Source organism: Jaculus jaculus, chromosome 3 (assembly GCF_020740685.1).
Source record: "Jaculus jaculus isolate mJacJac1 chromosome 3, mJacJac1.mat.Y.cur, whole genome shotgun sequence".
In the NCBI taxonomy this organism is placed as follows: Eukaryota; Metazoa; Chordata; class Mammalia; order Rodentia; family Dipodidae; genus Jaculus; species Jaculus jaculus.
Genome location: NC_059104.1, coordinates 164,447,928 through 164,460,951, shown reverse-complemented (window position 1 = coordinate 164,460,951; position 13,024 = coordinate 164,447,928). Strand labels below are relative to the sequence as shown.

Sequence of the window (13,024 nt, the reverse complement as noted above, 5' to 3'; positions counted from 1 at the left end):
CCTTGTAAATATACCAAAAGTCATTGAGTTGTATATTTTAGCAGGTATCGAAGTTACATTTCAATTCTTTCCTTTGAATAAATCAATATCTTCATGTCAGATTAATTAAAATGGATTCCTGAAAGTAGGATTACTAGAGCAAAAGATTAGACTTTTTACATCCTTTTTTTTTTTTTTTTAAGGCAAGCCCAACAGACTGGCTTTTTTTTTTTTTTTTGATGCAAGAGAGTGAATGTGAGAGCTAGAGAGAGAGAATTGGTGCACCATGGCCTCCAGCCACTGCAATCAAACTCCAGATGTGTGTGCCCTCTTGTGCACATGTGCAAGCTTGCATCACTTTGTGCTTCTGGCTTACATGGGATCTGGAGAATTGAATATGAGTCCTTAGGATTCACAGGCAAGCACCTTCACTGCTAAACCATCTCTCCAGCTCCGATTAGACATTTTTAAGTTTCTTGATATACACTAGAATAGCAATGTCGTTTATAACAAGGTATAAAAAAAAGACTAATGCGCCGGGCATGGTGGCACACGCCTTTAATCCCAGCACTCGGGAGGCAGAGGTAGGAGGATTGCCATGAGTTCAAGGCCACCCTGAGATGACAGAGTTAATTCCAGGTCAGCCTGGACCAGAGTGAGACTCTACCTTGAAAAACCAAGAAAAAAAAAAAAAAGACTAATGCTAACATTAAACCTTAATACTAATCACTTGCAGAATGCCACATACGTGTGTATGTGTGTGTGTATAATTTATTTATTTAAGAGAGAGAGAAAGAGGCAGATATATATATACCTGTGTGTGTGTGTGTATATATATATATATATATATATATATATATATATATATATACACACACACACACACACGTATATATATGGAGAGAGAGAGAGAGAGAGAGAGAGAGAGAGAGAGAGAGAGAGAGAGAGAGAATAGGTACACCAGGGCCTCCAGCCACTGCAAATGAACTCCAGACACATGCTCTACCTTGTGCATCTGGCTTTATGTGGGTACTGGAGAATCAAACCCAGGTCCTCTAGCTTTGCTGGCAAGTGCCTTAACTGCTAAGCCATTTCTATAGCCCCATATACATATATTATCATTAGTTCTAACATATGATAATAATTTAAAGTATATCTGATTAGAAATTTTAAATCTGATTAAAACACCTTGTTTTTCTTCCCAGACAGCATCTCTCACTCACCATATAACCCAGGCTGGTCTCAGAGTTGACCCTCTTGGAGGCCCCAGTGCAGAGATTACAGGTGTGTGCTACCACACCTGACTGATTAAAACATTGGAATTTGGATCTTCAACTAAAGGACGCTTTTGGTTGAAAAAAAAAAATACAGTTTTGCTGTGTAACACATACCAAGTTTTCTTTTGCAAGTGGAACTATTCTCTGGATTTGCCTGCCTTTGACCTTCCTGTGTTTCCTATCCTGTATAGACGCTCCCTCAAGCCCTTCCTCCAGGGCTCTGCTCAGGTGTTCTATCGCCCCAGAAGTCTTCGTTTCCTGTGACCTGCATGGACATCTCCTCCTCTCACACTGCTCAGCTGTCTGTGGGCTGCACCAGTGGGCTTGCAGCCCGAGGGCGTCAGTGAAGAAATGCTTCACTGGCCCCGCGCTTACGGCCGGAGGCACTGCCACACAGAGAGCGCAGGGCATTCAGCCCGCTACTGTCTTGCTGTGAGACCGTGGCCCTGCCGCAGCCTGGATCTGCTATTTCACTGTTCACACGGATAATAGGTGGCCTCTTGCCTCATGGGGATGCTCTGAGGAAGACGTGAGGTGAGCATGAGCTGGGAACAGTACCTGGTACACAATGTGATATAAATGTTGTTCATTACTGGTTGCGTGCCCAGCATAGTGCTAGCCTCCAATATCTGTCACCTTTGTCTCGTTTCTAACTCCATGTTGGACTTTTCTAGCATTGCTCATTGCTCTTCAGTCAATGGAAGGTCCTCATTGCCTTTAGATGTGTGGGCAAGAGAGTGGCTTCTGGAGCCGTTTTGTAACATGGCAAGCTGCTTAACCTGTCATCGCCTTCAATTGGGAAGTGGAGGTATTGATAATACCTACCTCATGGATTTATAGTGAGGATTAGGTAAGACAGTGAACATAAAATGCAACATATACTTTGGAGCTAGTAAATGTTCAAAACATATTAGCTAGTATTATTATGATTGTACATGCTTGATGAATATTTGTTGGATTAAATTAGATAGGTCCCAGGCTATGTCAAGCTATGGAGATGCAGTTTTCATGAGAAACCATCACTGAATCTCCTCTGCTAGAAAGACATCAAATTAGACCCTTTCTCTTTCCTCCCTGCCCATCTTTCCACACTTTCTTCCTCATACACTCAAATTCAAAAATGTGCCTCAGAGTTGCTATGCATCATTCACTGACAATCTATATTTTATTTCCTTTTGAAGAGTGGAAAAAAAAATAACCCACCTATGTCAATTTATCTGGTAACATTTCTCCTTGCTGAAAGCACATATGTCCATTACTGTTGGCTGTGGACGGACCAGCATCTGTGCCGGTCTGTCTCACACAATCTCATTTCTTGTGGGCTGTGACTGCCCAAGGCAGCCACTCATTAGTAACCACTGCTTATTATCTCCCATAGTCCGGACATAAGATGAAACCGAAAAGAGCTGCTTACAAAGACTCTTCTGAGATGGCTGTGAGGCCGAGCACGGGAGCCTGCCGCATGAAAAGGATGGGGGCTTGGAAGAGGCACTGGGGGAAATAGGTAGTATGACCCCTGGACTCCAGGACGTGCCTTCCCTCCTCACGGTCCAATACTGCTCCAACTGGGATTGTCTTAAAATCTAGGGGTGCCTACCATACAGTGGGCTTTTATCCCTCTCCACCTGAAAAGCTGTCACTAAATGGTAATACTTTTTAAAATTGAGGAATGTGGCACTCTTGAATTTTTAACAGCTTCTCAAATTCTAACAAAAATTTACAAAATTTTATCCAAAATGACCTTTGAGAAAGACAAAAACCAAAAAACAAAACTCAAAGCAGGTTTAGAAGTAAGAAATGAATAGAGAGAACAATTCTTAGAGAGGGAAGGAAATAAGCCAAAGATTCCACATCTGAGAAGTTGCGGGCCCTGCTCTCCTTGGTCAGGAGGGACCCTGGCTATCTTGGCAATAACAGAAGCATAAAAATTGGGGTGTGCCCTAACCCTGCATGAAAGCTGCTAGGTGAGGAAGAAGTTCCTGGCTTGGTTTCTCTTTCTTTAATTTTTTTGGGGAATGGGAGAAGCTTGAGACAGCACCTCATGTAGCTCAGACTGGCCTTGAATTCATTATGTAGCCAAGGATGAGCTTCTGCCTCCACCATCATGCATGAAGTGCTGGTATTACGGGTGTGCACCACCACACTTGAGTATGCAGGGCTGGGGATTGAACCTGGAGCTTCAGGCTTGCTAGGCAAGCATTCTACCAACCGAGCTACACCCCCCAGCTTGGTTTCTCTTTCTTTGAGAATCACTGTTGTTCTTCAAGCTCGGTGAAAGGCAAAGAGCTATATGAATAAAGCGATGTAAATGAGTATATTAATATACTAATTTTTTTCTTTTTCTTTTTTTTTTTTTTTTGAGGTAGAGTCTCACTCTAGCTCAGGCTGACCTGGAATTCACTCTGCATTCTCAGGGTGGCCTCTAACTCACAGTGATCCTTCTACCTCTGCCTCCCGAGTGCTGGAATTAAAGGCATGTGACACCACGCCTAACATTTATTTTCTTATGGTGAATCCAACTGCTTCCTAATTAATTAGTTAACTCATTAACCCAATAGGTACTTTCTGAGCAATACTCCGTCTATACTTGGCCCATGCTAATCACTGAACAAATATTGTCTACAGAGATGTCTGAGCAAGTCTGTGGGGCAAGTCTCATATGCGGAAACTGAGGCTTAGAGAAGAGTGACTCACTCCAGTTCACACAAGTAGGAACTGGCACAGTAGACACAGACACCCCCCCCCCCCCCCGTCCACCAAGGGCCTGCCCCATACCACCCATCACAGCTTCAACTCGCTTTCGTTTTCTGAAGAGGAAGACCGAGGACTGAGGTGGCACAGGCAGGGTTAGAATTAGAGCCTCGGGCTCCCCAGACCCCAGCTCAAAGCTCCTTCCTCTACTGATGTCAAAGCAGAGCTGTTGGCAGAAAGGGAAAAGTGAGGCAGGGTTTTCCCAAGTAATGTCTTCTTTCCTTTTATGCTTATTGAATCCAGCGAAGCTGTAGGCTCCATTCTGGGTCATCACCCTCCTTGTGATTGGTCCAGGCAGAGAATTCACAGCAAGATTCTCTCTGATTTGTCTGAAGCTAAAAGGCCAACCCATATTTGGGGATGATCTGATAGATGCAGGATAGGGTCTCTTTTCCCCAGCACACATCTTGTCTGGGTTCAGGACTTCTCTATGACCAAATCCCATCCACAATTAGGTGTAATTACTCTTGTCTTCAGGCTTCCTGCACAGGTGTGAGTGGAAGTCTTTTAATTTGGAGCCATTAGCAGAGTAGAGAGGTCACCTGGCTTAGCAGCTAATGGATTCTCTCCTGGCTTGTTCTGATGATAATGGGATGGGACAATGAAATATCACACCAAAGTTTCTGGGAGACAATGTACAGGACTCTGGCTCATGTGTTTTGTAATTGAGATGGCGAACCAGAGAAACCAGGCATGCTTTCTTCCCGGTCCTGGGCAGTTTCTGGAGCACTTGCTTCTAGTTCCCTTCCTTCGAAAGGGTCTTCACCCTGTTTCTCAAAGCCCTCAGGCCCCGCCGGCTCACTTACCTTGCAGCAGAGTGTAGAAGGCACCGGAGGCGGACAGGTTGGTGGTAATAGTGACATCATCCTTGCTGGAGGTCTCTACCTGCACATGCACTGAGCTGTCTGTGTCGCTTCGGAAACTGCTCACCTGGCCAGTAGGGAAAGTCACATTTGTCAGGCGGCCAAAGCTGTCATACCTGGAAAACAAGAGGTGGCACTTGGTAACAGAAATATAATGGTGCTATAGCTGGGCGTCTATCTATAGCTTGTTCTATCTCTGTTGTGGTTTTGCATGCTCTGTTTTTTTTTTCTTTCTGGTCGGACACATTCCCCTTGCTCCTAGCCCAGGACCTGAATCTTCTGGACCTGACTTCACTTGCTGATGTCCAGCGGGAAACTGAGTTACTTCTTGAAGTCTTCCTTTGCTAAGCCATCAGGTGGAGAGAATACCCTTCCCTGCCTCTTGGGATTGTGAACGCTGCCGATCAGGACAGCTCTGTGGAGTCAGGCTGGAAGATCTGAGTCACAGCACCTGGATTTCTCCCTGCCAGCTTTATGACCTTGGAGGGGACTGGCTCTCAGGTCAGCCCTGCCTTAGTACCCTTTGGGAGTGGCATTAACAAGACAGGCAGGGGATGCACAAAGAGATGGCTGAACAAGTGATGCAGGAGTGGACATGTAAGGCCTCTTTCCTGCCCTCTAGGACAGGAGAGACCATGATTCTTTCGCACATTACCTCCTGCGGGACTTGGAGGATCTTGACACACAGTGGGTACATGAAATACACCTGCTGAACGCACAGATCTAAAAGCTACTTTTCTCACTAAATGAAATCTCGGCATCTCCCCAGCGCTCCGGTCTCCCAACAGAAGGAGGCTTTGTATCAAGGCAGACAATTGTAATTATTATTGAAGGTAGCATGTAATGCATAATTAAATTGAGCTGGAGGAAGACACAATGAGAAAGCCCCATGCCTTCAAGATCTGGTTTTCATTTTATACGTGATGGCCAAAACCCAGTAATTTACACTCCTCACATTTTCAATTAGAAGGACTGAATGTCTTAATTAAATGAACATCAAATAGAACAGCCAATTTATAAAAATTTTGTTTCATATTCATTCATTTGGGTACCTTCCAGAGCTTGAGAGAAATATCGCTGGATCTCTCTGCGATTTGATCAGTACCCGCAAGTACCCTATCAGAGAGCCCTGCTCTTTCTGACTCTTGTGGGGAGTAAGTGCCTCCCGTCCTCTGGACCCCGAGACCTCTGCCCTGTGGATGGCCTCTGAAGAGCTCTTCCTCCTCTGCACAGAGCTGCCGAGAGCTACTGAGGCACAGTACGCGAAGGTGCAGTTACCTGAGTGATTTATAGCTTCAAGTGGCTGCCTTGAGTCCTAGTTCCGTGATATGCTCAGACATTGTAGATTTCATTGATTTTTTTTGGGAGGGGGGAGGTTTCGAGGTAGGGTCTCACTCTAGCCCAGGCTGACCTGAAATTCACTACATAGTCTTAGGGTGGTCTCAAACTCACGACAATTTTCCTACCTCTACCTCCTGAGCACTGGGATTAAAAGCATGCGCCACCACGCCCTGCCCTTTTTTTTTTTTCTGAGACAGAGCCTCATGTAGCTGGGCTGGCTGCAAACTCACAATGTAGCTAAGGGTGACCTTGAATTCTTTACCAGCATGCATCACCATGTCCAGCTCAACTGTTACGGTTTTAACTACAAAAACCGACAAAGTATGCTATAGCGTGGTTTTATTTTCCTGACCAGGAGAAATGGAAGGAACAGCTAGTATGGGAAGGTCTTTGGAGGCACACAGTGGGGGCTTGTAATCCTGCCCCTCTTGCCAGCTGTGTGGCGCTGGAGGACAGACACTTTGCCCTGTGTTTGCAAACCCCAACACAAAGATACTAAGATAGGCAGCTTGCCTAGCACAATCTTGGCATGCCCCAGCCACCTCCTCCATAAATGAGGACTAACACCTTTCTTCCAGAGACCCTGTGGAGACCCAAAGAAGTGATGTATCTTCTGAGGATGGAAACTTCTTACCCGGGCCGTGGGGACTCTGGACGACTGCCCTCCCGGGAATGTCAGACATGGGGACTTTTACTGGCTCATGTTGTGTAGCATTAGTAATTGCTTAGTGATGTGAATGAGTGTTGGCTTCATTGCTTTACTCTTTCCTGCCTCTTGTCCCAACTTCCCTTTGAGAGTTGCTCTTCTTCTTCTTCTTCTTTTTTTTTTTTTAAAAGGAAATCACCTTTTTATCTTTTTATTGCTGGTATTTAAAAAAATTTTTTTTTAATTTATTTGACAGAGAAAGAAGAAGAAGAAAAAGAAGAAGGAGAAGAAAGAGAGAGAGAGAATGGGCACGCCAGGACCTCCAGTCACTGCAAACAAACTCCAGACACATGCACCCCCTTGTGCATCTGGCTAATGTGGGCCCTGGGGAATCGAACCTGGGTCCTTTGGCTTTGCAGGCAAACACCTTAACCACTAAGCCATCCCTCCAGCCTGAGAGTTGCTCTTCTGAACTTCCTGCAGTTCACTACATCTGCTTCCATCCCAAACACGGCACACGCAGTCCATGCTGGGGTACTTGTTGGTGCTTACTCACACTTACTGCCCCTTTGCAGAGAATGCTTTTCCCTCTAGTGCTGGTTCATCACTTAGGACTCAATTCAAATACCCTGACCTCAGTGAGGCCTTTCCTGACACCATTTCGAAAATAGAAAGCCCCCTCCATCTCTTTCCTATTATCTTGCTGAATTCTCTTCAATGGATTTACGATCATTGATTTTTTTCCCCTGTTGCATGTCCTTGTACTAGAATCCAAGCCCCATGAGGACAGGGATCTTGTCTGTATTCTCAATGCCTGGAGCAGTACTCGACGTGTACAATAATGTTCACTGATTGAATGAGTAAATATATAAGTAAATACTATGTTTTTGATTCTCCAAGACATGGGTGAGCGCAATCATCTGTTTTATCTCCTCTTCTCTATGGGAGGAAAAGAAAGCTCACTCATATTCACAGAGTTCCTTTTAGGCATCAAGCTACCAATTTTCTTTGGGGGTCGGCATTATTATTGTCATTTGGCAAATGAAGATCAGAGAAGATAAATGACTTGCCTGACATTACACACCAAAAATAGACATAAATATACATACACACATATGTATGCATATGTGTGTACACATAGATATATATACATATATGTATATGTATGTACATGTATATGTGAATATAGACTCCAAATTAGGTCTGTCCAACCTTAAAGATTATGTTCTTTTATGAAATGATAAAATGATGCTGTTTCAAATCAGAACCTTTGTGTCCAATCCTGTGTTTAAGGAAAAATATCCCCTTTGGAAGTCTCAAGTGGGTCAGGAGGAATGCTGGTTTTCTCTTCAGATGCTCCCTTGGGAGCATTTGGGAGGAGCGTGGAGATGGTTAGATGGCTGGCTTTCTATTCCTTCCTTTCACTGACTTTTCTTCACTCCAGTTTTCCAAAGCATCTTTGGAGCACAGTGAAAGAAAACACATAAAAAACATTCATAGACTTACTCTGCACTTGGGTTTCAGAAGAGGACCACTAAAGGGCAGCTACACACACACACACACACACACACACACACACACACACACACACGGCTTTCTTCTTCACACTTCACCCTTCATCCCTAGCCACCCACCACTGCAGCTACTGAGGAAAATGCCAAATTGCCTCTGTGATATTAAACTTTTGCTGATCTTGACTTTTTGGTTGGAAAATCAAGATTTGATTTTTATGGCGTTCACCTGTAATTGTTCTAAACACTATCATCACCAACCTGGTCGCTGTGTCAACTGTGGATAATTAGAGTTCAAAGCTAGTCACAAATAGTTCCTTTGGCCCTAGGTCATTGTAATGGATGGCATCACACCCCCATCAGAGCCAGGGCATCTAAAAAAACCAATTGCACATGCGTGCATGCGTGTGCGTGCGTGTGTGTGTGTGTGTGTGTGTGCATGTGGGTATGGCATGGTCTCCTGCCACTGCAATTGAATGCCAGATTCTTGTGCCACGTTTCGCAACCTGGCTTTACATGCATGCTGAGGAACTGAACCTGAGCCAGTAAGTTTTGCAAGCAAGCACCTCTAGGTGCTGAGCCACCTCCCCAGCTTGAGCCAGGGCACTTTCTAGCTTGTGCAGTCAAGACTTGTACTCACTGTCCATTCCTATAAGATTATGTTCCAACAGTGAATTACGGGATTCAGGATTCGTGAGATCCGTAAGATCTGCTGAGCTGATCGCTCTCTGATGTCACTCCAAGGCTGTGCAGCTGAGGGAGGTGCTCAGGATCCAGGCTGGTCTGGGACGGAGTCCTGGCTCTGCCTCTTACACAGTGCACATCACAGAGCTGGCCAGTCAACCTGCGCTGTCTACTCTGTCCCCTCCTAGAGCTATCCTTTCCCATTCTCTGCACTCTGACAGGCTGACCACTGTAGACTGCAACAATGGGCACCTCTGCTGGCTCACTTCACTTGGTCTAAGTCATTGGTAGGCACTGGCAAGAGAGTGGAGACCAACATGTTTTCCTTCATGGTACCTTGAACAGTGTCTGTATCTGCTTATGAATATAGCAGCTTTCAGTAGGTTTTCCTTTCTTTGGCCACACCTCTCACTAGCCTTTGGTGATGTTGTCCCATGCCTCTGTCAGCCTGGGGGTTGGTAAAGTCTGGTCACTCTCTTTAGTGTCTGTGGGTCTCAGCATGCTTCCTAGCTACCCTAGAATACGTTCATTTAAGGGAGAGTTTGGGTAAGCATCATATCTGAGTGGATGGTGTTTTTGCTTTTCTTTCTATGCTCTGTCTTCTAGTCTGCATGGGTTCTGATGAGAAGGTTGCTGAAATTCTTAACTTTGTTCCTCATAAAATACCTGACCCTTTTGTTTGTGTTGTTTGCAGGATTTTATCTTTTTTTTTTGGGTATTCAACAGTTTATCTATGATACCCTAGAAATAAATACGTATGTGAGTGTGTGTGTGTGTGTGTACATACGTGAACATACACACATATGTATTTTCTGGTGGGTATATCCTGAGCATTTTGACCTGTGACCCATTATTAATTAATAATTCTTGACCATAATTTGCTCAAGTATTTCTTCTGCCTGTTTTTCTCTCTTCTCCCAGAATTCTATACACGTACACTTGACCATCTGATATTATCCCATGGTTCTGTGTTTTTTCCCCCTTTTGTGTTTTAGTTCTGGTATTTTCTATGGATCTAGCTTCTTTCCTCTGTTGTGCTTTATATATACTGCCATTGAGAGCGATGCGCCCATTGAAGATGTTCTTCATCTCTCTAACATGCTGCCCGTTCCTAGCATTTCCACTGGATGCTTTCTGAGTCTTTCTCTCTCTCTCTCTTGAAATTATCCATCTGATCTTGCACCCCGTTCACCTTTCCCACCAGAGTTGTTACCATAATTATAGTTATTTTATATTTATAGTTACATTTTATAGTTATATATATATAGTTATGGCTATATTTATAGTTACATTCCCTGAAAGGTGCTTTCAACATCTGTGTCATTTCTGAATGAGGTCCTGATGGTTGCTTCTTGCTTTTTCTTACCCTTTCACATGGTCAGTTGGGAATGTACAACCTGTGAAGCCCAGGAGAGACCGAGGTGATGACCTAGGCCTGTAAATGGACAGGAGCTTCTTTTTGCCAGGTCTTTAGCGAGGGTGTGTGTGGTTATGTCACTAGGATTGGGGCTGGCTTTGAAGTTTGTCATTGCTGGGGTTAGCCTCAGTGCGTCACAGTCATTAACGTCCTGTAGCAATTCCAACTGGTTTGCCGGAAGAGTTATTTTTCTTTGCCTAGATGTCCCTCTAGCCCCAGCTTTAGTTCTTCCCTTTGTACTGTGTCTAGAGGAGGTCTCCTCCCACGTGCTGGACCCTTTCTTCCCTCCCACAGTATCCTGCTTCACTGCCGCTTCAAGCTTGTTAGGCAGTTGTGAGTCACGAGGGAGAGTTCCCTTGTCCTGAAGGCCCTCAGTCTGGGGCACCTATGGGTCCCTCCCTGCCCCTTCTCGGGTTGCAGTTCTTGGCTCAATATCTAGTTATGCTCCTTTCCTAACAGCAGTTATTTTTTCCCCTTCTTTTCTTCCCTCATTCAGTGGAGTTGGTTTTCCCAGTGTTTTAGTAGAATAGCTGGTTGACCTTGTCTTTTGCTTCTTCAGGGAGACAGGGTGACAAGGATCTGGGTGGAGGAGCAGGTAGGTACTGCTGTATCCTTCCCCTGCCCCCGACCCAGGTATGCTATGGAGAATACTTTCTTAAATCTTTTTCCACTCCATCTCTATCTTGTGTGTGGAGAAACCCCTGGTGAGGTTTGCAGATAAAAGTCATGAGGAGGACACGGAGTGCCTCGCTTTTTGCAGCCTTCCAGGCCTTCATAAGTACTCTGATCACTCTGGTTGCACTCTTCCTTCTAGGGTCGGGCTGTGTTCACCCAGGTAAGCTAGAGCTCACCCCTGGCCACTTTATGCAGGCACAGTTCTCTCCTTGGATTTGGGCCAGTTGCTTGCTGTATGACCTCAGAGAAGGTGTTCAAAGTAAACTCATGAATTTGTCTATTGCCTGGCTTATTTTCATTGTAAGGTGGGTAATGATTTTTTTTTTTGTTGTTTGTTTGTTTTTTGTTTTTAATGCTCTCATATCTCCCAAGCAAAACCCAGAAGCCCAAGTCTTTTCATTTGAACTATTTGAGTTGGGTTCTCTGGATGCCTTGCTGGGAGCACTGGGAATGCTGACAAATCAAGCTTTCTCAACTCACTACAACATAATGCTTCCTTCTTATCTCCTCCTCAATCTACATTCCATTCATAAAATATTTTCCAAGCACCTATGAGCTGGCAAGCCCTCAACCTGATATAAAAATAAGTGGGAAAAGTTAGTAAGGGTGTCATAGTACTCAGTGTGATCATATTCCCAACAGGAGCCAACCATCACAGAGCACAGTGGGAGGCCAGATCTACTTCTTCCATGAAGCTTAGGGAAGTTGGTTATGTGTGTCCAGCCAACAAGCCAATTCTGGAACCAGCTTTATGCTCTCAGGATATTATTTCCTTCCTTCCCTTCTACCCTCCCTCCCTCCCTCCTTGACTTTTTTTTTTTTTGAGACAGGGTCTCATTACATAGTCCAACTTGGCCTGGAACTCCCTACGTAGACCATGCTGGCTTCAGCCTCATGATCCTTGTTTCCGTCTCTTGAGTACTGGCATCATAAGCATGAGCCATCATACCTGACTTTACCGAAAAATTTTCTTGGCCATCAGCTGCTGCATGAACAGGAGTTCAGTCGGAAAGCAATGGTGTCTCAGGGGAACTGAGGTCTGCACTACAGCCTCCCTGGAGGGTTTTCACCGAAGACCTTAAGGCTGAGGGAAGGAGGGTAACCCAGAATCTCTTTGACTGTGGTCTCTCTAAGGCAAGTTTCTCTAAAGTATGTGATGTTTATGTTAGTTGTATTATTTAATCTGTTAAGAGGGTCAATAAAGCAAACTAAAAAGTTGTTTCAGTAACAGCCCAAGCCACAGGAAAGCCTGAGCTGATTAAAAAATAAATATATTAGAACATCTAGTTTTGAATCTAGCAAGTCACTTCATGGTGCTGGCTATAGACAATTCACTATAGCAAGTGGTTCGCTGGCAGCCTCGTCTGCTTCTAGGGAGTGTCCCCATTTGCCCTCACTGTGTGTGCATGTGTTTTTAGACAGGGACCCAGAGAGAGGGGTGGAGAAGGACAGAGACCTGTGGAAAGAGGGAGACAGAGACCTGGAGAGAGTGGGACAGAGACTCAGAGGGAGAGGACAAAGATATCAAAGAGAGGGGACAGAAGCTCAGAGAAAAGTGGAGACGCTGAGAGAGGAGATACTCAGAAAAAGGGGGTCAAAGACCCAAAGAAAGGGAGGAAAGGGACTGTGTGCATGAGAAATGGGGCAGAAACCAGAGAAAGGGGGAACAGAAGCCGAGAGAGAAAGGCTACATAAGAGATGTGTAGATGTAGCAGGGCTGAAACCTAGAGAGGCAGAAAGAGGGGAACAGAGCCATAGAGAGAGGTCAACAGAAACCCAGAAAAAGAGTTTTTGATTCCTAGAGTGGCCCAGAATGGTGTAGGGTAGAGATTAATTCTTGGGGGCTGGGGGCGGGGAGACTTGCATCTGAAAGCCATTCA

General features: G+C 44.8%; 1 protein-coding gene across 1 annotated transcript in view; it reads right to left on the bottom strand.

The window, feature by feature from the left end:
• The window catches only part of Tenm4 (teneurin transmembrane protein 4), a 1,065,388-nt gene that overhangs the window by 20,074 nt on the left and 1,032,290 nt on the right, over positions 1 to 13,024 (bottom strand). Inside the window, 1 exon segment of the mRNA XM_045144966.1 lies at positions 4,814 to 4,986. Within this exon segment, the coding sequence (XP_045000901.1) occupies positions 4,814 to 4,986 (173 nt within the window).